At 47.0% G+C, this 21,094-nt stretch overlaps 1 protein-coding gene across 11 annotated transcripts in view; it reads right to left on the bottom strand.

The window, feature by feature from the left end:
* ERI3 (ERI1 exoribonuclease family member 3) overlaps window positions 1-21,094 on the bottom strand; it is a 126,852-nt gene that overhangs the window by 87,551 nt on the left and 18,207 nt on the right. For all 11 annotated transcript variants that reach the window (XM_064589281.1, XM_064589285.1, XM_064589286.1 and 8 more), the window contains one exon: window positions 5,969-6,085. In XM_064589281.1, the coding sequence (XP_064445351.1) occupies window positions 5,969-6,085 (117 nt within the window). The remainder of the gene's footprint in view (window positions 1-5,968; window positions 6,086-21,094) is intronic.

The following is a 21,094-nucleotide window of genomic DNA, read 5'->3' as shown; positions in this document are numbered from 1 at the left end:
TAAGATTTTATTTATTTGACAGAGAGAGAGAGAGCACCAGTAGGCAGAGTGGCAGGCAGAGGGAGGGGGAGAAGCAGGCTCTCCGTTAAGCAGGGAGCCAGACGTGGGGCTCGATCCCAGGACCCTAGGATCATGACCTGAGCCGAAGGCAGACGCTTAACGACTGAGCCCCAGGCACCCCAAGAAATAGACACCTTTAACTGATTGGGAAACTCAGACGGAAAGGCCTAATAAAGGAAGCTGGTCTAGAGAATTTCTGACTCAGGCCTATGCTCACCCAGGTCAGGCCTAGGTTCAAACAAGCTTGTTGCTTTGCTTTGTTTTGTTTTGAAGTGAAAATATCCCTCGAATACCGACCAGGACAGACTGCCTCGGGGACCTGAGGCAGGAGGCCCCTATCCACAGACCTGGACCCAGCTGGAAATCACCATGCCCAATGTGCCCCTGGCTACCCCTACAGAGAGCAGCAGCTCAGGCTTGCTGGGGAACTTCTTTTTTTTAAGCGTTGGGGGGGGATTAAACTCCAATTAAACTAAAATTACATTTAATGAATATCAAATACCCAGCTCACAGGAACCGCTGGCTCTAAGAGGGAAGTTTAGTTTCTCATAGAGACTTACATGGAATGGTAATACACACCTTTTAGGGAAGAAATTTTCATTTTAAGAACGCTGAGTTCCTCTAGGTGGGTTTCTGTAGTTCATCAAGTCATTATTAGGTGGTATTTTAAGGAAGTGTAAGGACACAGCCACTCTATTTTATATTCCAGAAACTGTTTTTATATTAATCTGTATTTTAATTGGGTAACAGCTGCTGCCTACAGACTTCCCATGGTCTAAAAGGAAAATAAATTAGAAAGATTAACTACACTGTTGTTTCACAAGGCTTTAACCCACAGCATGCCCACCCGGCTGGCACCTCCACACCCTTTCCTTGCTTGGGAGACCAAAGAACTGCCCAGCAGAGGGAGGGCCTGAGCCAAAGAGAAGAAAAGTTGGTCCACTGAGGGAGGGCTAGGGGTGGGGCTGGGGGGTGAGGGGTGAGGAAGAGCTCTGGGTCAGCGGCTTTAATCTTATGAGTGCTAAGACTCCTCTTTTTATTTAGTCAACAACTATTCATGGACGGCCTACAATGTACTGGGCCCCATTCCAGGAACTAGGGATCCAGCTGTGAGGAAAAACATGAAATCCCTGCCCTCCTGGAATCAGCATTCTTCTTGGCAGCCCCCTCTATGCCCAGCCCAGCCAGCACACAAAGCCTGTACACCTTCCAATGCCACACCCTGAGCAGGCAGTTCCCCTGTGTTTTGTCTCAGGCACAGAGGGGCCAGAGTCCAGAGTAGGCTTGTTGCTGACTCCAGGTGCAACACCCAGATGACTGACGAGCACCTATGCACCCACCCCTGCCCTTCCTGGGCCCGCTTCTCTCCTGCTTCATTCTTCCAGGGCCAAGCCACACCCCCAGGCTTGGAGCTGGTGCTCAGGGTCAGGACTATCCTGGAAAACCTACAGCCACTCTCACTTCTTGGAAAAGCTCTGGGGTCTGTGTGCCAGTCTCATGTCCTGTCTGAGTCTTCTGGGGCAAAGTTAGGTCTACCATTTCTCTTGACTCCTACACCAAGGGTCACTGAGATGAGATGAACACTGAAGGGCTTCCAGAAAGCTCACTCACAGAAGAAACCAATGGCACCCTTGTCAAGAGACTTCCCTCCTTGGAGATGGGACTTAGGTCAGCATCTATGCACTCCACAAGCACCTGCTCTGGGCCCAGGAAAATCACTCATGTGTGGAGAGAAAGTCACTGCACTAAAAAGGAAAACCAGGGCACTGCTCTGCGCGATCTCTCACTACAGACTAGGGCCCACCTTTTCCACCCTGGTGGTAGGTGGTAGGGCTCCAGGGTCCTGGGGCTTTCTCACACTCCTGTCCAGTGGTCAGCAATCCTAGAATCATCAGCCTGGAAGGAGCCTAGTGAGCCCAGCTCCCTCTCTCCAGGCTTCCCAGACTTGTGGTTCAGCAAGACACGGCTTACAGCTGAGCTCCTAAAGGGCTTGAACTCAACCCCCAGAGACACGGGGGCTTGAACTATTGGTTCGGCTGGAAGCATCCTTCCAGGGGGAGGCCTCACTCCCCTGTATGAATCCTTCCAAGGATGGACTACATCTTATCAGCTCCACCAAGGCACTAGATGAAGTGTGTGAACTTAAGAAATTAGTCCCTGTACCTGATACTGACAACCTATAAGACATCTCTAAGACTTACACCAGAAGCGATGAAGGAGAGAGCTAATTTAATAAAATAAATACTGGAAAGTTCTACCTTAGGCCTAACTTAAATCCTTCATGCTGCAGTTTACACCCAACCCCACTTGGGTTAATATATTTTTGTAAAAAGCTTTCACATCCTCACAATGAAAGGTACTAGAGGAAAGCCAAGTATTATTAAGCTGAGAACCAGGGCTCACAGGCTAAACAGAGCTCAAAGACCTTAACCACTTAAAGCTGGAGAGGTGAGAGGAAGAATTAATGTGTGCTCTGTGGCTCCTTTCACCAAGGGATTACAGATTAACTCCCGCTTCTCCAGACTCGGAAACCACAAGGCGAGGGGCTTTTGACCCTGACTGATAACATGACTGGTTACTGAGATCCCCTACCCACACAGGGGCTTTGTCCAGGAACGAGCTGGCTTCATCATAAACACTAGCAACTACAGGAAGCAGCCCAGGACACTCAATGCCAATAGCATGTCAGCATCCAGTGCTTTCTCCTTTCACAGTTTATCTCCAACACAATCGTATTCTGACACCAAGACAGTTTGTTGATTACATAAGCACTTGTCTCTGGTGTGCAATCTGATAATCAGACCCACTCTTTCTCCTCAGACAAAGAGACCAATAAATCTCACTCTTTATAAGTATAGGTGCAAGACAAAGCCCTTTACTGGCATTTAGCAAAATTGGTATTTTTTCTAGTTTTTTCAAGACAATGACAACAACAACAACAAAAAACTGCACGGTCAGGGACTGTGCACTAGCCCAGCTGCTAGATGCAGAGATCTGACAGGTTGGAGCAGATTCTAGAGGTGGTAGGGAAAGGGCTTGGGAAGGAATGAAACTTATCCCATCCTATCTCTGTCAGAAACAAGTCTCCTGGCAGACTATCACCTGGAACGAAGAAGGGATCTCAAGAAGGCTACTAACATGTCCATTACACAGAGCAGTTAAGAGTGTCTATATGTGGGCTACAGACCCACTCAAGGCAGCATCCCTCTTCTTGCTGCCCAGCACTGAGCCTGTCTCTCCCTCCAAAAGCATGTACTCATATGTGTATTCATGTGTCATGATGTGCACGCACACACACACACACACACAGAGGCCAGGGTTCTTAAGAACTTCTTATGCACAAGAGAAAATCCTACTAGAGGAGATGCTCAGGCACAGTCCAGAGGTGCTGGGTTGTTCCTCACACCTACTAAGGAAAGATTCTCTCTGACTGTGATGATCTCTGTCTCTACCCCAAAGGCAGCCACTGCCACACTGGACAAGGTCCCACAGTGATGGCCCCCATCCCGTGTCCATGCCTCTGTCTACATTACAACTCCATCTGGTATGGAAACAGGGCAATATTTAGATGATCTGAGGTCTTCCAAAGAAGTCTTCACTTACTCGAAAGAACGAGTTAGCAGGACAGTTACTTCGGGGCAGGGGTGGGGTGGCGGGCAGCAAGGTGTGGTTGACTACTCTTTGACAATATTCATTCATTTAAGGAACACATGTTAAGTGTTTACTTGGCACCAGACCCTAATGATGGGCCAGAGATGGATCAGACCCAGGTTCTGCCCTCAGTGAACTCACTCACGGTCTAGTGGAGAGACACATAAGTAAATACAGTACAATGCATCTGATCAGCGCTTTGGGTGGTGGGACCAGCCATGGGCTTGGGGAAGGCTCCCCAGAGAAGATGACCCTGAGAAAAGTCCTAGAGGACAAGTAGGGGCAGGGAAGGAAAGTGGGAGCCGCATACAGGCAGGAGCATCGTGTGCACAGGCAGACTGTGAGGGAGCGACCTTAGGTGAGGGAAGTGAGGGGGCATGAAGCAGGGAGATGTGAGGTTGGACAAAAAGGCCGGGACCAGGTCAGGGAGAGTTGGAGGCTCTGGAAGCCTGAGGCGAAATGGCACCCTCGGTGCCACAGCTCAGTCACATCTTCACTTTCAGATAAGGCTTCTGGACAAGGGTCCCAACCCCACCGTGCCTCCTGCCCTCCAAATTATATATGTGTGTCCAGGGGTGAAACTTTCTAAAAAAGGAAAAATAGCTCTCATCATAGTCTCACAATCCCTCCTCCCTTACCCCCAAAAAGAAACAGCAGCAGCCCTGATCTCAAAAAGATCTCTTTTCCCAATACTCTCAAGAACCCACTCCTGCCCAGGGCTGAGCTTCAACAGCACTGTTCCATGCCTAAAGAACTAGTAACCTTTCCCAAATTTGGGTCTGCCCAGTTGCACCAGGCAGCCTAGCTGCAGCTGGAGTCCCCAAGGGGGGAATCTGCACACAGAGAGGAAGGCGAGAAGGACAAGAGGATACTGCATTTTCAGGCCAGTGGAGGCTCAGGTAACTAGCTGGCTTGAGGAAAATCTTCCCTTTCCACAAGGAAGGGGATTTTCACCATTAAAATGGTGGTTTTTTCCCCAAAATGGGCAAAAAGAACAGATTAGCGCCCCCTGGTGGTATAGGTAATTTCCAGGGGCAAGGGGGGGGAAAACGTAGATCCCAGAGGGAGCAAGAATCTCAACATCATTAGTGGGAACAACAAAGGGGTTGAGAGACTACACACTTTGGCAGATGGATGCCTGCATCAAAGGCCTACCTGGGTTGGGCAGGAAACACTAGCATCAAGCCCAGTAGCGACCCCTGAAACTTCATATCTGGGCTAAGTCAGCCTCAGAGCCCATGGGGCCCTCCCACCAGTGGCAGGCAGGCCCTTTCCCAGCATTCCCCACACCAAGACAATGGTTTGGGGATCACTCAAGAACTTCCTTCCTCATGTTTCACTCATATGCAGAAAGTAAATCTCTAAACAAAGGCAGAATATCTCGAATGTACCCCAGCCCCAAATTCTTAAGAAGATTCCAGAAACACTCACGTTCTCCCATTACTTCTGCTACCACACATACTTGGCCCGTGATTCCACCACAGCCCCTGGCCACCACAGAGTGCATAACACGACACGTCACAGGGGAAAGCAGTCACAGAAGGTCTCAAGAGTAAGAACTCTTCAGGGGCACCTCCTCTCTGCTACTAGTTCTTTTGAGCCTCTAGCAAGCATCAAGATCTCAGTTAGCCCAATTTCACAATCTGCAAAATGGGGCCAATACTAACCTGCTGGCAAGGTGGCCGAGTACAACACTGGCACGGGATAAGGATAAAGACATTTCAGCCTCATATCCCACTTGGACTGCTCTTCTCGTTCCTCAAGGATAGGGTCGTGCTTCCCACAAACTCAACCACTGCTTCACGCAGGGCCACTTTGCTCAAGGACAGAAAAACATCACCAGAGGCTAAGAAAGCCTGAACATAACCTCTCCTTCCAAGAAGCTGAAATCTTTACGTCTTGTCAAGAGGCCCCAGGGGAAATGGAACTGAAAAGTAGCTGAAGCCCGGCAGTACCATCCTGGAGTGGTGCAGCACTCCAAGTGCCTGGTCACCAGGAGGGGTAGGGACGATAAGGGAGAGAAAAGGTTGGGGAAGTTGGGACAGATGGTGCCACTTCTCCTTGGGTCCCCAGTGACCACGGTGGTACAAGCGGAGTGGCAGACTTTGTAAAAAGCCAGCTGCTGGCTGGGTCCAATGCGCACCTGCCTTACCCACTAATAAGGCTCCAGCTGCCCCTACAGCAGCATGTACAGTGCACCAGTGACCCAAAAGCTCCTGTCCCAGCAGCCCGTGCTGCCCTGCTCCAGGGCCCTTACCTCTGTACAGAAGGGAGTAAGCTGTGGATGGACTACAGGCTGGACATACATGTGAAAGGTAGACTCAATCTCCATGGTCCGACCATTTAGCTTCAGGATGGGGAACTCGATGATTTCCTGGAATGGCAAAGACACAGAAAAAGAATACATTTTTTTAACCAAACATTATAAGGAAGAGTCAAGAATGAGGGACTGTTTTGGACTCATTAGCTCCTGCCAGGCCAGACCCAAGACTGAGTGAGATGGTGCCAGCTCACTTCCAATCCCAACCTTCCCACTGTTACTACCCTTACAGGTGGCAGGGACTAGACACACACCCCACCCCCACTGTCTCTGGAAAGGGGAAAGAAGACAGTAGTACAAGCTGTCCCAGTTTCCCCAACTGCTTCTCTGCCAGAGGCCTGTTCACTGGAGCCCATAAAAGTAGCCCCACCCTGTCCCCTTGCCCAGGCCTCTGCCCTGGATGGGCCTGGATCTCTAGTCACCTAGACAACCAGCCATAAGACCAATCACAGCCTTCTGCATTTGAAGTTTAAGCAGAACCGATGAGTTTCTTCATTCTTTTTTTTTTTAAAAAAAAGATAAATAATAAATAAAGCCAAAGGGGATATAAAGAGAAAAAGAAAACTGAGTAAGAGTAATAGGAGCTGGTGCCTCCCACCTTTCTTTCAGGCAGTACACCCTCCCCCAGCCTGCCCCCCCCAATCACTTAGCCAGCCCTTCCCAGTCCACTGGAACGTAATGGAAGAGAAGGAGGAGGAGTGACAATTTGTTTGGTGTCTCTAAGATTAATTTGTCTCCGTTATTTAATAGAGATGCACAGCACCAAGGTCCTGGTGTGCAAACAGGCTTGCAGAACGCTGGCTGTGCAGCGCGCCTCCTACATCGCTCCTGGGAAGGGAGGAATGCACCAGAGGGGGGAGAGGGCAGGAGAGCACACGCGCATCAGAGAGAAAAGGGAGAGCGAGGAGAGAAAATAAAAAAAATTATTACTTTTTAATATTCAAAAACAGTTTGCAAAATTTAATCAAAGCAGAGAAAAAGCTAACATTTTTACCACTTTGACATTTTTATTAGCGCTTTCATAAATTTTTAAAACATGAATGGAATTAGTTTACAACACAAAAAAAAACTGCCCTGAAAACATCTGGAAGAGACAAATAGGAAATAATAAAAAAAATAAATAAAAGCAAAATCCTCCGAGTAAAATTAGCATGTGGAAAAGGCCTCCACTGCAGAGAGCGAAGGGGGGCTTGGCCCACTCCGTGGCCCCAGTAGTCAGCTCCAGCAGCATCCCTACCCCAGGTCCCCGGTTCTGGAGGGGACCCTTCTAGTATCACTAAAATCAAGGCAAACTGGTTCTCTCCAGGGACAGCCTGGGGGAATAGCACGGAAGCTGTTGACACCTGACCGCGTGCAGGACATGGACGAGTGGGAAGACAGAAGAAATGGCCAATCTCCTCAATGTCCCAGGGCAGCCACGTAGCCTCTCCCTCAAACACACCTATGACTATTGGGCTTGTTCTTAAAGCATCTATTTTTATCCAACACATTACAGCAAGACTGAAGACTAAATCAAGGCAGTCAGATTTCATGACTGAAAAATCCAAAGGTTCTGCTTGCCTGGTCTCCCCAGCTGATCCCCCAAAATGGGGAGGCTGACAGGAGCCCCCTGAGATAGGAAGGGCAACAAGGCTGAGGCAGAGGGGCCGTGCGTGGCAAGGAGGTCCTAGCTTTGCTTAAATTAGGTGACACCTTTCCTCCCAACTTGAAGAGACAGGGGGAGCTATCCCCCAAATCCCTGGGCCTCTCTCACTCCTCACAAAGCACTCCTTAGCAGACCTGGTAGAGGACAGTTCTGTGCTGAAAAATAAAATGGAGGCACACATACACATAAAATATATATCGGTCCCCCTGAAAAAACAGATGTCCAAGATTTCCAAACACTAACTCTGAAGTGGGGCTCATCGGACGCCTGAATTTCTGATGTATCCTGCTTCTCCCACTATGGAGAAGCAGCACTTCCCCAGTAGGAGCTCCACAGCCTGGTTAGTTTGGCTGCCCTGGTGTCTAAAGAAACAAATACAGCCAGTTCCTCACTAACAATGTTAGCTGGGCCCACAATGAAATTTAACCTGTGACACAACTGTACTTTTCATTTAAACTTTCATTTGGAGAGAAGCAGTGTTTGGAGACCTGCAGTTTGTCCTGCTAATAAAGACAAGTGTTGGGACCTTTAAGGATGCCATTCATCTCTGGCTTTTATTAAATTCAATTTTCTTAAGCCCATGATACATTATGAAATTAGGAGTTGACATTCCTCTGGAAACAAAAATATCTATCAAACATAAATAGAAAAAAAACCCTCTATTACCAAGAATTTATGGCTTAAAGTTGATCTCTTTCCACTTTTTTACAAGCACATGGTTTGTTTTAGATATCTGAAATGTTATTATAGATCTAGAATTTCATTAGTATTTATTATAAAATAGTAAGCGCTTCAGCTCCTGTTCTGACCAGCACCAAGTCGGCATCCCCAGTAGATTCTCTGAAAACTTGGCCTTTGGGTTTCCCCACTGCAGCTTGCTCTTCAAGCTCTCCTGCTGCTGGCTTACTCACCCCTAGAGAAATGGAGCTAACCTCTGCTCACACTCAGTAGCACCCTCTCAGAGAGGAAGAATAAGCTAGCCCCAGCTCTAAGCAAAAAGACGGGGGGAGATCCCCAAGAGGCCTGGGGGCCAGGGACACAGTGGATTGGACCTATCATAAACATACCTCTCCAGAGTCACTGGCCCATCAGCCAGGCCTTCTCCCCAAGACCAAGAAGAGGGACTTTCAAGAGCCAATCTTAGAACATGACTCTGCATGGGCCCCTTCTCAGCACCCTCAGCAGCTGTTGTAACAATGACCTTGCACACTGGCATACTCATTTAAGCCAATGAGAATGCAAAAGAGGAGCTTCTGATAGAAGACCCTCTGGGGAGTCAGAGCACAAAGGATTTCACTTAGGTACTTCTTACCTTCCCGTATTACCCAATCAAGCCCAGAACCTCAAAATCCTGGCCCCAACAGCCCATTCATGGGAGAGGAACCCTAATCTCTACCAAGGGGGCATGACTCTGCAGCCAGTGCACCCGGAGCAGGCCAAACACTTCAACAGTTTTCAGCTCATAAGGATCGCAATGGAAACACCAAAGTTACAGGTTGATCACATTAATTCCAACCCAAGAGCTTAGGAAGATGTGCCTACGTGCTAGCTTCTGGAGGCAGTCACTCCGATAATGAAACTGTTATTCCTGCCTCTCCTCCTTTTCCCTCCCTCAATCTCCTCATTCCCCTGGGAAGAAGTTTTTAAGAGTAGCTGAGTGTCGGGCGCCTGGGTGGCTCAGTTGGTTAAGCGACTGCCTTCGGCTCAGGTCATGATCCTGGAGTCCCTGGATCAAGTCCCGCATCGGGCTCCCTGCTCGGCGGGGAGTCTGCTTCTCCCTCTGATCCTCCCCCATCTCATGCTCTCTCTCTCTCTGTCTCATTCTCTCTCTCAAATAAATAAATAAAATCTTTAAAAAAAAAAAAAAGTAGCTGAGTGTCTGCTTGTGCAGAGGTAGCACTAGGAATGAAAGAAGAACCAGTGTGTGTGTGTGTGTGTTTACCAGCCCTCTCTTCCTGCCCTAAGAACAGTTTCCCAATTCCTTACATCTGTATGTCATTCGCATTCAAAGATTTTTTTTTTTAATTTATTTATTCATGAGAGACAGAGAGAGAGAGGCAGAGGGAGAAGCAGGCTCCCAAGGAGCAGGGAGCCCGATGCGGGACTCGATCCCAGGACCCCGGGATCATGACCTGAGCCGAAGGCAGACGCCCAACCATCTGAGCCACCCAGGCGCCCTGTCATTCGCATTCAATTAAACTACCTGAGCAGCATCTACTGGGTGCAGGGCACTGTACCAGTGTTAGAGTGGGATTTAGAAAGATGTAGCCTCCGCTTTGGGGAAGTGCACAGACTAGTGAGCAGAGACGATACTGAGCAAATAATGAACAATGCACTATGATAAGTATCCTAGTGGAGGGACATACTGAGTGTTAGGACTTTCAACTTACAGTGTGCTTGCAAATACAGTTTCTTATCTTACCCTTATTAATCCTGGAAGATAGGTCGTATCAGCAGCAGTAGCAGCAGCTCATAAACCAACACTATTAAGCACCTACTATTTACCAGGCAGGGGCTGGGTGTGGAGGCAGAGACAAATACAGTGAGATGCGGCTCCTCTGTCTGAGTCTGGGCAAGGGGTAAAGAGGAGCTGGCCCTGACACCCTTGGGGACCCATGGAAAATGGAATCATTTCATTCCTTCCATTTGTTGTTTACTACATGGCAGACAGTCTGCTAGATGCTTAACAGGAACAACCTCATTGAAGCCTCCTAACAGCTCAGGAGGTGGGAATCGCTATGATCCTTATTTTACAGAGAAAATAAGGCCCTAAAAGAAGCGGCCACTTGCTTAAGGTTACACTCCTTGTGAGGGGCAAAGCTGGGACTCCAAATGGGGAAATGAGACTTAAAGAGAACAGCTTTCAAAATCTGATGGGTCAAGAGCTGATTCTTCCAGACTGAAAGGCTGTCTTTAGGAAGCTCGGTCTGCTGTCTCCTAGGAAGAGAGGCTGCTCTCGAGTTACAAGAGCACTGAGCATGGCCTACCCGGGCAGAAAGTCCTGGAGGACCATTGCCTCACAGGCCCCACTGCACTGCAGTGACGCGGACGGCGCTTTGCCCTGAGCTCGGGGACGGTGGGAGCCTTATGTCTGCAGCCCCAGCGCCCAGCTCTGTCCTCGCATGTAGACCTCGCTCTCTGCGCTTCTGGTGAGTAACATGAGGGGCCAATAAAGGGCAAGGCAGAAGCCAAGCACATGGCTCTAACAGAAACATCTCTGTTTTTACAGAGCTCTCCACAGGTCACGGAGGTGAAGGTGACAAACAGGATAAAGGTGGTGGTGGAGCCAGGATTCAAACCCAGACACAGAACACCCCAAAGCACTTTCTGTCTCTCATCTTTAAGTGGCTTCTCGTCCTCCACCAACTGCTACAAACCACCAACATCCCAGTTTTCTGTCTGTCCAGACCAAGGGTTTCCTGGAACACAGAACTTTCAGAGCTAAAACTGGGACAGCTGGTCAACCTACACTGTCCACAAGCTACCTGCACCACTAGGTTGTGCAAGGATAGAGTATAATAGCCCCAAAAAGTTGGTCTGCTGATGGTGGATGGGAACTAGCCACAATTTGACAACTCAGGACAAAAGCCTCAGAACTTGGATTGTTCAAAGTATCCAGGGTTCCAAAACTACCATGTCTGTTGTCTCCCTCAATAAAATGTCAGCAGCAAACCTTTGTTTTTTTAAGGGGAGGGAAGACAGATAAAAAGGAAGCACCAAGTAAATATTCTTTTACCTTTTTAAGTGAGCAGAGGTATAAGCTGGAACAAAGGTTTTAGAGATAGCTGCTTTCTAGTTGCTCAACGAGGAACACCAGAGATTATCTTGATTAACTGAAGACAAAAGTGCAAGAGCATCTCAAGTGAAATTTCACACCTACAATCAGTAGATTACAAGAAATAAATGTGTAGGTTGCTTTCAGGGTATTCAAACTCCCTTCAACTAAAGTGTCTTCAGTGATAAGATTATATATTTGAAGACAGAACAACAACAAAAGGATTTTTAAGGAGAAGGGACTTAGGTTAGACTGCTGGAATTTCTTGACAATGGGACAGAAGGTTTAACAGCGTTCTTACAGACTTTTTCTCCAAAGCACAGATTCTCCTTTGCCTGAGCTGATGGTTCTATGGTCCCGTCTGAAATAAGGGAATCAGCAAAAAATTTTTCATGGCTTCCTCCTCTCAACCTAGGAACTGGCATTTCTTCAATTTACAGATGGTAACAACTAATCTATCCCTTCCCTCCATCCTATGAAGAAAATTCCAAAATGTGCAACACCCCTGCACAGAAAGGCTTGATAAATCCAAAAGCGACATCACACCACAAGGTAGAAAAAGCAGTACATGGCTTTTATAAAATATGAGTTTTATGCAAATACTTGCTTTTTGGCTACAAGTTGCATGCAAAGGTAGGCCCTTCCTCAAGGGATCAAGGAGCCTCCTGGCCACAGGGAAGAGGGGAAATTGAGAGGGGAAAGTGAGGGCTGCACTGGGCAATGAACAGGGCATGGTTTGCTTAACGGTTTCTCCCTTGGGGGAGAAAAAAAGACATTTTATGCACAAGGAGCTTATTTCTTAAACAAACACTCGTGGTTTTGATTTACACCACAGCCTGCTCCTAAATAATTTATGGCGGGTTAAATTTATTGCCGAGCCCTGGCTGGCTGCAAATTCGAATTGCCAAATAATTAGATTTTAGGGCAAAGCTTATAAATTACCCGTCGATTTGTCCGGACTTGTTTGTCAGTTGCTTTGTGCTTCAGGTCATCTTTGGCATTTGGCTGTTTGGGTTTTAATTGCTGATTTACACTTTGACAGATGAGAGCTGATGCTTGAAGTTTCAGGACAAGGAAGGGTAAAAAATCAGAGCTTTAAAAGGCTGATTTTTCACCTACATGTCCCTTTTCACTATCCCCATAGACCCCAAAGCAATTAAAATGTAGAAAAGAGGCTGAAATAGACACTGCTATTCTTTATTGGGGAGGGCGGGGGCGGTGTACAGAATGATTTATAATTTACTTTTACTGAAATTTGAATTTAAAAAACAAAACCATAATACCAATAAACGAAGGAGACCAAAAGTTTTCAAAACTGCATCCTCACCCAGGAGTGTGTATGCCTGTGTCTACCTTCACGTGACTCTGGATCCGCCTCAGTTCAAGCATTTTTACATGCTCAATTGTAAATAATTGCAGATATTAGTGGCCTCAGTGAAGCTGACCCTCCAGGGCAGCAAACCTCCAAATGATTCCTTTGTAGCTACCTGTATACATATTGGTTATAAAATTAATTTAAGCAAATCTCAGGGTTGTGTGCAGGAGAGGCCCCCCCAGAGGCAGGACCAAGGGAGGGCATGGAAATAGAAGGGTTCTGGGTCCAACTTACCATTCCAGTAGAGGAAAAAAGTCTCTCTGGGTGGTGCCTCAGCTCTACCCACTACACTGGTAGAGGGCCTAAAGGCTTTCTCTATGCTTCCCGAAGCAGGGCCTGCTTCCCAGCCACCTGCTGTATCCCAATACCTTGCAATGGTGCCATGATTAAGAATACCACTAGTAAGAGCTAACTCCTATAGCTATTATATGTCAGGTACTGTTCTAAGCACTTATATTTTATCCTCCCAACAGTCCTATGAGACCGGTGCTTTATAAAACCCCTTTTTGCCAATAGGGCAACTGAGGCATAAAGAGTACAAGCAACTTGCCCAAGGCAAGTCATACTGTTAGTAGGTGGTGGAGACTGGGCTCAAATCCAGAGTCCAGTTCTGGAGTCTATGCTCTGAACCATTATGCTATATTGCTTCTCATCAGAATAGCCTCTCCCTCAGTTTTCCTCACCCTGGAGGTCCAGAGTCCACATTCTGGGACTTGGGCACATGCAGCCAATGACTGTTCGTTTAATCAACCAGTAAGGTGAGGAAAAGTCAGGTAACACACTCAGGATCACAAGATGAATCAGAGGCTTGGTTAGTCAAAGACCATTTTCCCAATGAATGTAAATACTGCACTAAAGATCTACTATTTGAGGGTAACAGGTGATCAGGAGAGGCCCAAGCCCACTCAGGCAGACAGAGGTTCTGGTCAGGCAACTTGGGTAGGAGACCAGAGAAACTGGCTGGGCTTCAGGAGGCCCTGCTCCTAAAGGGGCTGCTGGTCTCTTCACAGAAGACTCATCTCCATGGGTGCTTCATAGATTCCCTGTTCTTTGTACAAAGCTGCTGGCCAGAAGCCAGGACAGGGAAACAGTTGTGCTGGCATGACAGTAGATTTTTAAAACCACTGACCGTGGAGCAAGCAATACACAAACTGACATCCTGCCTACAATGCACTGAACACTTTTCTCACACATTGGCTCATTTGATCTTACATCTCTGTAAGGCAGGCAGGAATCATTGCCCTATTTTATAGACGAAAAAGCTAGGGAAGTCAGTGGGTCTCAAAGCATGTTTCCTCACAGGGAGCATCCCATCACTTGGGAATTTATCAGAAATGCACATTCCTAGCCTCCACCCCAAACTCTGGATCAGAAACCCTGAGGTTGGGGCCAGTAATCTGTGTTTTAACCAGCTCTCCAGGTGATTTTGATCACAATTCTGATTGCTAAAGTTTAAGAACCATTGGTCTAGACTAGAGCAATGTCTCTCAGACTTCAAATTACCCAAAGATCTTGTCAAATTACAGATTCTATTTAGCGCTGGAGTAGGGCCTGATATTCTGCATTTCTAACAGGCTCCTACATGATGAGGATGCTGATGGTTCTTGGACCACACTTTGAAAAACACAGGTGTAATCTAGAACATCTATGAGATTACCTCCTTATCACAGATATAGTGACCAAGTGAGAATCCGAGCCACAGGTCTTAGTTCCTTTCTCAGAACAAACCCTTACTTGGCCCACTTTCAAGCACCTAGGACAAGCCCTTTAGATCTGCCAACCACTCCTGGCTCTTGCCATCAGACATTTCATTCTCCTTGCTGCCACAATCAGGGGAGAAAAGCTGGCATGTCACATCCCAGAGCTTTATTAAGCAAGCTGGTAACTCTCTGCTAGGGAGCCAACAAGAGGTCTTCCTTCATGACAATGCGTGCTCCCTCGAAGAATACCATCAGGATCAGGGCATCAGCTACCCACAGAGCACTCACACTATCCTCTCCAGAAAAACACCTTCCTTCTGTCTAAATGAATCAAAAAGCAGTTCTGGATACTTCTCCAATGAAGACTTCTTGAGAAAGACCTGTGGCCACAGATCTGGAACAGGATCCCAGCAATTCCTGCAAATATCCCGAGGCACCAAGCTGGGGATTCCTCACCAACATCAACCAACCGCCACATTCTGCACCATCACCATGAACTTCCTTTTAAGGCCTACCCCTGGCCTTGTTTCTCTAGTCACTTACCTTTCTAGTGAAAGTAGACCTTATTAAAATGGCATGTTTCATATCCCATTCTTCAGTGCCTACCTCCTTTGTTCCCAACTACCAATCCCTTTCAGTCCACCAGTTGGCCTTTCATTCAAATGCTACTGGCACTGGGGATAGGAAAAAAACCAACGTGAACAATGCAGACAGATTCCCTGGAACTCCATTTTCAAACATCACAATCTCAAGCCAGGGCTCTCAGTTGCTATCACACTTTTGGAGAGCAAGATTCCAAGCTTTCTTTCCAGTTATCATCCTATCTACCTAATCATCACTACCTACCTCCCCTAGGCCAATGGCCAAATGGTTCATCAAAAAGATCCTACTTAAAACACCACTAAGGAACTCACCTTATTGGTTCTCCCTGATAATGACTCTTCAGTTCGGAGCACCCCATTTACAACAACCATAGGTTCCACCTTTACTCCTTGCCAAATCTCTTAGCACCGCTGACTCCCAGGGGCCCACCAGTATCCAAAGGAACCATCAGCTACTTAAAAGCATGGTCCTCAAGCTCACTTCTTTCCCAGCACATCTAAAAGCTACAACACATAACTTCTTCTTTCCATGCCCACCATCACTACCTTAGTCCAAACTACTAACAACTTTTCCAAATAACACCTCCTAATCAGGTTCCCCACGTCCATTTTTAACCCCTTGGAACATCTTCCCCACCATTCCCATGAACTCTGGCTTGCAACATCTCTTTCTGTTTCTTCTATCCCATTCAATAACACCTTCACGTTTTCTCTTCTGGCTCACCAACTTTGCCTCCAGCCTCACCTTGGACTCTACGCTCCTTCCTTTCAGCAACATCAGTATCTCCAAATAACAGCTTCTGCCAGCATTGAGCCTTTAGGCCAACCCTTGGCTGGAACGGCCTCCCCAGAACTAGACACTGACCACAGCACTGGAACAGAACTGGACGGATCACATAACAGATTGTTTTCCTGTCCACAGACCAAGATTGCCCACTGGCCACTACAGACAGGGATAGGACCAAAACAGCAGCCAATTCCAAGGTACCTGCACATCAGATTAAAAGCTTTGCTGATGTTTGTCTCTCTCTCCAGAGTCCACTTACCTCCTTTCTGATCTCTTAGCACCAAACGGGGCTTTGCCCGTGACAGCACTCTATACGCACAAACCCTTCTCTGCCTGTCCCAGCCTGCTCACCCTCTGCTGCAGACCTGCCAGCCTGGGGGGCTAGTGTCAATCTGGGAACACTCTTGTTTCAGGCTTTTAGGCTATGACTCAATTTTCACAGTGAGAGCTCAAAACTCATCACATAAATGTATAGCTGTGGGTTGTTGGGTTTTTTTTTTTTTTAAGTATTGTGAACACCCAGGATAAGAGAATAAAAAATAATCACCCCAATAGCATCTTAATCAAAATGATGCAGGACCCTTTTCCCCAACAAGACAAAGAGATGGAGAAAGCATCTCCTAATATCAGTTTCCTCATGTCAAACAACTGAGATCAGTCTACAAAGTAAGGAACGTAATCAATATTGGAGAGAAGAAAAACAAGATAGGATGGAGGCAGGGAGAAGTGAAGCCTGTGGACCTACCCTAAACACTCCTTTGGATTTCACTTCTTCACTACCCCATCCCAAACTCCCCGTTTTCCTTCTATGGCTGTGTACCTGTTGCTGCTGCTCAGAGGGAGAGCTCACCCCCCATCTCGAAGCCCTCCAGTTACCTCTGCTCTAGCACATTTTCTGTTGTTACCCAGGCCCACCTGCCTCTTCTTTAATCCTTCATCGCATCTCTCGACGTTAGTCAGCCAGTTGCTTATCTGTTTGACGGATCTAAACCTCCCCAGTCTATGGAAGGTAGGTCTTCCCAAGGGATGTCTCGCAGATCCAGATCCAAACTGCCAGTACTTTTAGAGGGTCACAGGGAGATGCCGTGTCATTCTCCAGCCCTTCCTTGTCCCTGAAGGCCTAGCAGCCCAACCCCGTGCTGCCTTTAATAGCAGCTGGGGTATCCAATTAGCCCTCCCCGGCAATGCCTCAGGGCCTCAGCTCACATATTTGTTTGTTGACCCTTACATTTTTGCCCACACTTTATTGGCTAAAATTCTCTCAAACCTCTCCTAGCCTTCATACTCTCACAGATCCCACTAAGATCTTCTAGCTTGCAGGGCTCCTGGATAGTTCAGTCTGTTAAGTGTCTACCTTTGGCTCAGGTCATGGTCTCAGGGTCTTGGGATTGAGACCCACATCAGGCACCCTGCTCAGCAGGAAGTCTCCCTCTGCCCCTCCCCGCCCTCCCTGCTGCTCATGAGCGCACTCTCTCAAAAAAAAAAAAAAAAAAAAAATTAAAATCTTAAAAAAAACCCAACAAACATCTTCTGGCTTGAATGTGAGAAATACCATATAACCAATAGAAACAATCCTACTAAACAAACAGTGAACTATTTGACAGGTTCAAAGTCTTCATTCTCTCTCTTCCTCATTTTCAACTCCCACAAACAACCCTGCAATCCAGGTCAGTTTTTCAGACTTAGGTCAATTCATCCTGGCTTACTCTGTGAGCACCTTCTTTCATTCTTGCTACAATTCTGAGAGGCCATAGGCTGACCTGGCTCTCTTGGATCTCCTACGTTTCTCTAACATCAAGCCTATGCGACCCCTCCTCCACACCATGAGCAGGGTTGATCAGTCCCCTCCTTTGAGGACCCACTGCACCAAGTACTTACCTACATGATATAATCAAATGCTTAACAGTGGTTACATGTAGGTCTACCCTCCTCGACTATGAGCTCCTTGAGGGTAGGGACCATTTCTCACTTGTTTCTATGTCCCCAGGATCTAACACAGAGCTTGAAGTTGCTATCCAAAGAGTAGAATGAGGCCTTTTCATTGCCTCTAAGGTGGTTACAATAAGGTCCTCCCCATTCCTTTGCTTACTTGGTTGGTTTTGTCATATCCAACAAAAACTTTAAAAGGCAGCTCAGTGTCACTGTTCATTTACAGTCCCTGATTTCATTCATCATTTATCAATGGCCCTATTCTTCACAGCTCTACCCCACCACCAACCTTAGCCCAGTGTCTAACAAAATCTGCATTCCAACAGCTGTCTCAGCCCTGGGGAGGCCACCAGGATAATAAGAGACTAGGGGGAGGTTTCCTGACTTGTACTAAATTATGTGGTGATTTTGTTACCAATGACCCAGTGCTCCCCAAGGAAAGTTCCTGGTCCCACCCCCAGGCAACTCCACAGCCCTAACTACACACCACAGCAGCTTAAAGGTATAAACCCTGGGGAAGATAGAGAAGCAGTCAGAAGAGAGCAAATAAACCCACTTCGATCTATGCCTCTGCTACGCCAAACACATAAGGCAGCACCACCATGCATCGGTGCTGCACTCCCGGGATGTATATTTTACTTCCACATTGCTATGTCTGCTCCAAATAAAGAAGGGCCCTTCGGCTTTCACGTGAAGTTACAACAAGGCCAAGACCCGGACACAGCAAACGCTTGTTCTCATTCAGGGAGCGGTTGTGAGGAGCCCCAGTGACAGTTGGAGGGAAGGGATGGCGGGGGTGGGGGTGGGGATCCGGATGAGGGACCACCAGGAAACAGCAGTCTGTGAAGGAGGGGGCTTCTAGAGGTGGAGGGGAAGCACCACTTTTATGGAAGCAGCAACAAAAAGGACAAAAGCGCCTAGTGGGCTGTCCCAGTCCCACCACCATCAGTGGCCACCAATAGCGGAATTCATTTACGGTGACCCTGGAAGAAGAGATGTGTTAAAGCAGAAATATAACTGAAAAGAAAGGCAATAATTGGTCTGACGGGCAAGGGAAAAATTATACCAGGAGTCGGGAGCCTGCGTAAGAACACTTACAGCTCACACAGTCGTCATAACTCAGCCCCCTCAAGCATTTTGTGCTCTGCTTATGGTGTTAACTTTAATGTCTTAACATATAACACCATCCACACTAACACAAAATACTACACACGCCAGATGAGGCTGAATTATAGTTGCTGTGGGAAGCATAACTTTGAATTTCCTGATTTTGGTGCATTTAATCTCAACCATAATGTTACATTAACGTCGGTTTTGCATTTCATTTCCCAGTTTAGAAGAATAGCGTCAGCGCCTTCCCCTGTCTGTAGAGAAAAAAGTGCAGGCTGACTGGGGACACAGGCAGATGACCCGCAACCCAACAACTGGGCCCTCGCAATAGAAAGCCTGGCTGGGCCCCTCCTACTTGAAGGAGCTGTGACTGGGACAAGTGAATGGGGCAGGAAGGGTGGGTTCCTTCTCTAGGGAACTGTCTTTCAGTCCACTTGGAGGGTGTAGAAACCAAGAGCAGGGAGAAGGAAAGGTGGATACATAGGAAGAGCAGTATGCGTGTGTGCATACTGGTTGGGGGCAGGGGAGAAAGGGTAGGGGGAGCCTGCCTTTCAGCCTTGAATGGAAAGGAAATTGATATAGTTTGATTTGTAGGGATCTTAACAATTTCTGTAAAGTTTCCCAAAATGTCTCTCTCACAAAAGACTAATAATGATGTAACAGTTCTAAGTCATACTGAGTATGCCTCTCAAATGCCTCTCTTTTATGTTATTCCTTCTCCTGTCACCATTAACCTTCCTCCACCCTACCCTCCCGAAATAACCCAGCATCTGGACAATTTTCTATAAAAGAGAAACTCCTTTACTCATAGTTCTAACTCAAAATGCAGATGGAGTTTCTTCAAGGTCTCCTAGAAAAAAAGAAAGAATGAATGAAAGAAAGAAAAAGAAAGAAAGAAAGAAGAAAGAAAAGAAAAGAAAAGCCCCTGTGGACAAAGACCAAACACTAGAAAACCTCAACCCCCAAGGTCATTTTTCTCCAAAGTTATGGGCACTTGAATACAGATGAGAAGGAAAACAGTCGCAGGGCTGTGGCAGAGCAGTGAGGAAAATACCACGCTCAGGAGCTGATGGCTGGCCAGAGGAAACCCAGGGAGGGAGGGCAGGCAGCAGCCAGGACTTCGCTCCCCAGACAAGGACAGCAGGGCTGCCCTCTCCCTGGCCATCTGGAGAGCTGAGGTTATTTCCTTCTCCCTGTGTGCTGTGGCCTATACCTCACTGTCCTCACTTACATTTACTTTGTTCCTTTCTAAACACTGAGGTGGTAAGAGAACTTGCCCCCAGGTTAAAGATGGACAATTAAAGATCCCACCAAAGCTTTCAGGCTGCTCCCTGGGCCTGAGGGTCACAACCACCATTATTCGATGCACATCCACACCAAAATGAACAACTATGAACTCCTGCTAGCCAGGAGAAAGGAGTCAGGATTCTCCTAAACCAGATAAAAACCTACTTCCCTATCAGGAAACAATTCCTAAAGCAAGAAAGGAATTTTACTCCTCAAACTTGGAGTCTCTAAAGCAATTTAAACCACCTAAATTAACATTTAGGTGGAAAAATGTTTTCAAATGTAAAAGTTTCATATTCTGCCAATATCTATCATGTTAATCTGAATCAAAATGTAAATCAAAACGAGTGCAAAAACCTGCAAAAAAAAGTGAAGCCTATTACTGGTAAACCGACCACTCCAGCTTCACCTAGCTGAACAAAGTACAAAAATAAACAGCAAAAATGATGACAAATGGAAAATACCAGATGTTTTACCATGTTTATTACCAATATTGTTACTCACCCGAGTACAACAGAGCTTATACCTGTTAGTTTTCATGGTGCCATTTCTTAAGGACAGTCCCAATAAGCTGACTTGGAGACTTCTGAAGACCAATGAAATCAGAAAAATGAACCCCATGCCAAGCCTCCAGATAGATCCTGGCCCCAAACTTGTTTCTGCCTCCTCACCCCCAAGGGATAATGGCACACTCCCATAAGGATTAGAAATGTCCTATGTAGAGGCCTTGAGTATTGAAAGCCACTGGGAGTCAGGGAGGAGGAAGGCTGATCCACAGTCCCAAGCTCATCCCAAAGAGGCACACAGACCTTGCCCATAAAGCATCTCTGTCAAGTGGACAGCCATTAAGCTA

The sequence above is a fragment of the Mirounga angustirostris genome, unplaced genomic scaffold (genome assembly GCF_029215605.1).
Source record: "Mirounga angustirostris isolate CCGP_5_RB_7025 unplaced genomic scaffold, mMirAng1.0.hap1 SCAF_4, whole genome shotgun sequence".
In the NCBI taxonomy this organism is placed as follows: Eukaryota; Metazoa; Chordata; class Mammalia; order Carnivora; family Phocidae; genus Mirounga; species Mirounga angustirostris.
Note: the sequence above shows the minus strand (reverse complement) of the source record. Positions and strands in the feature narration are given on the sequence as shown.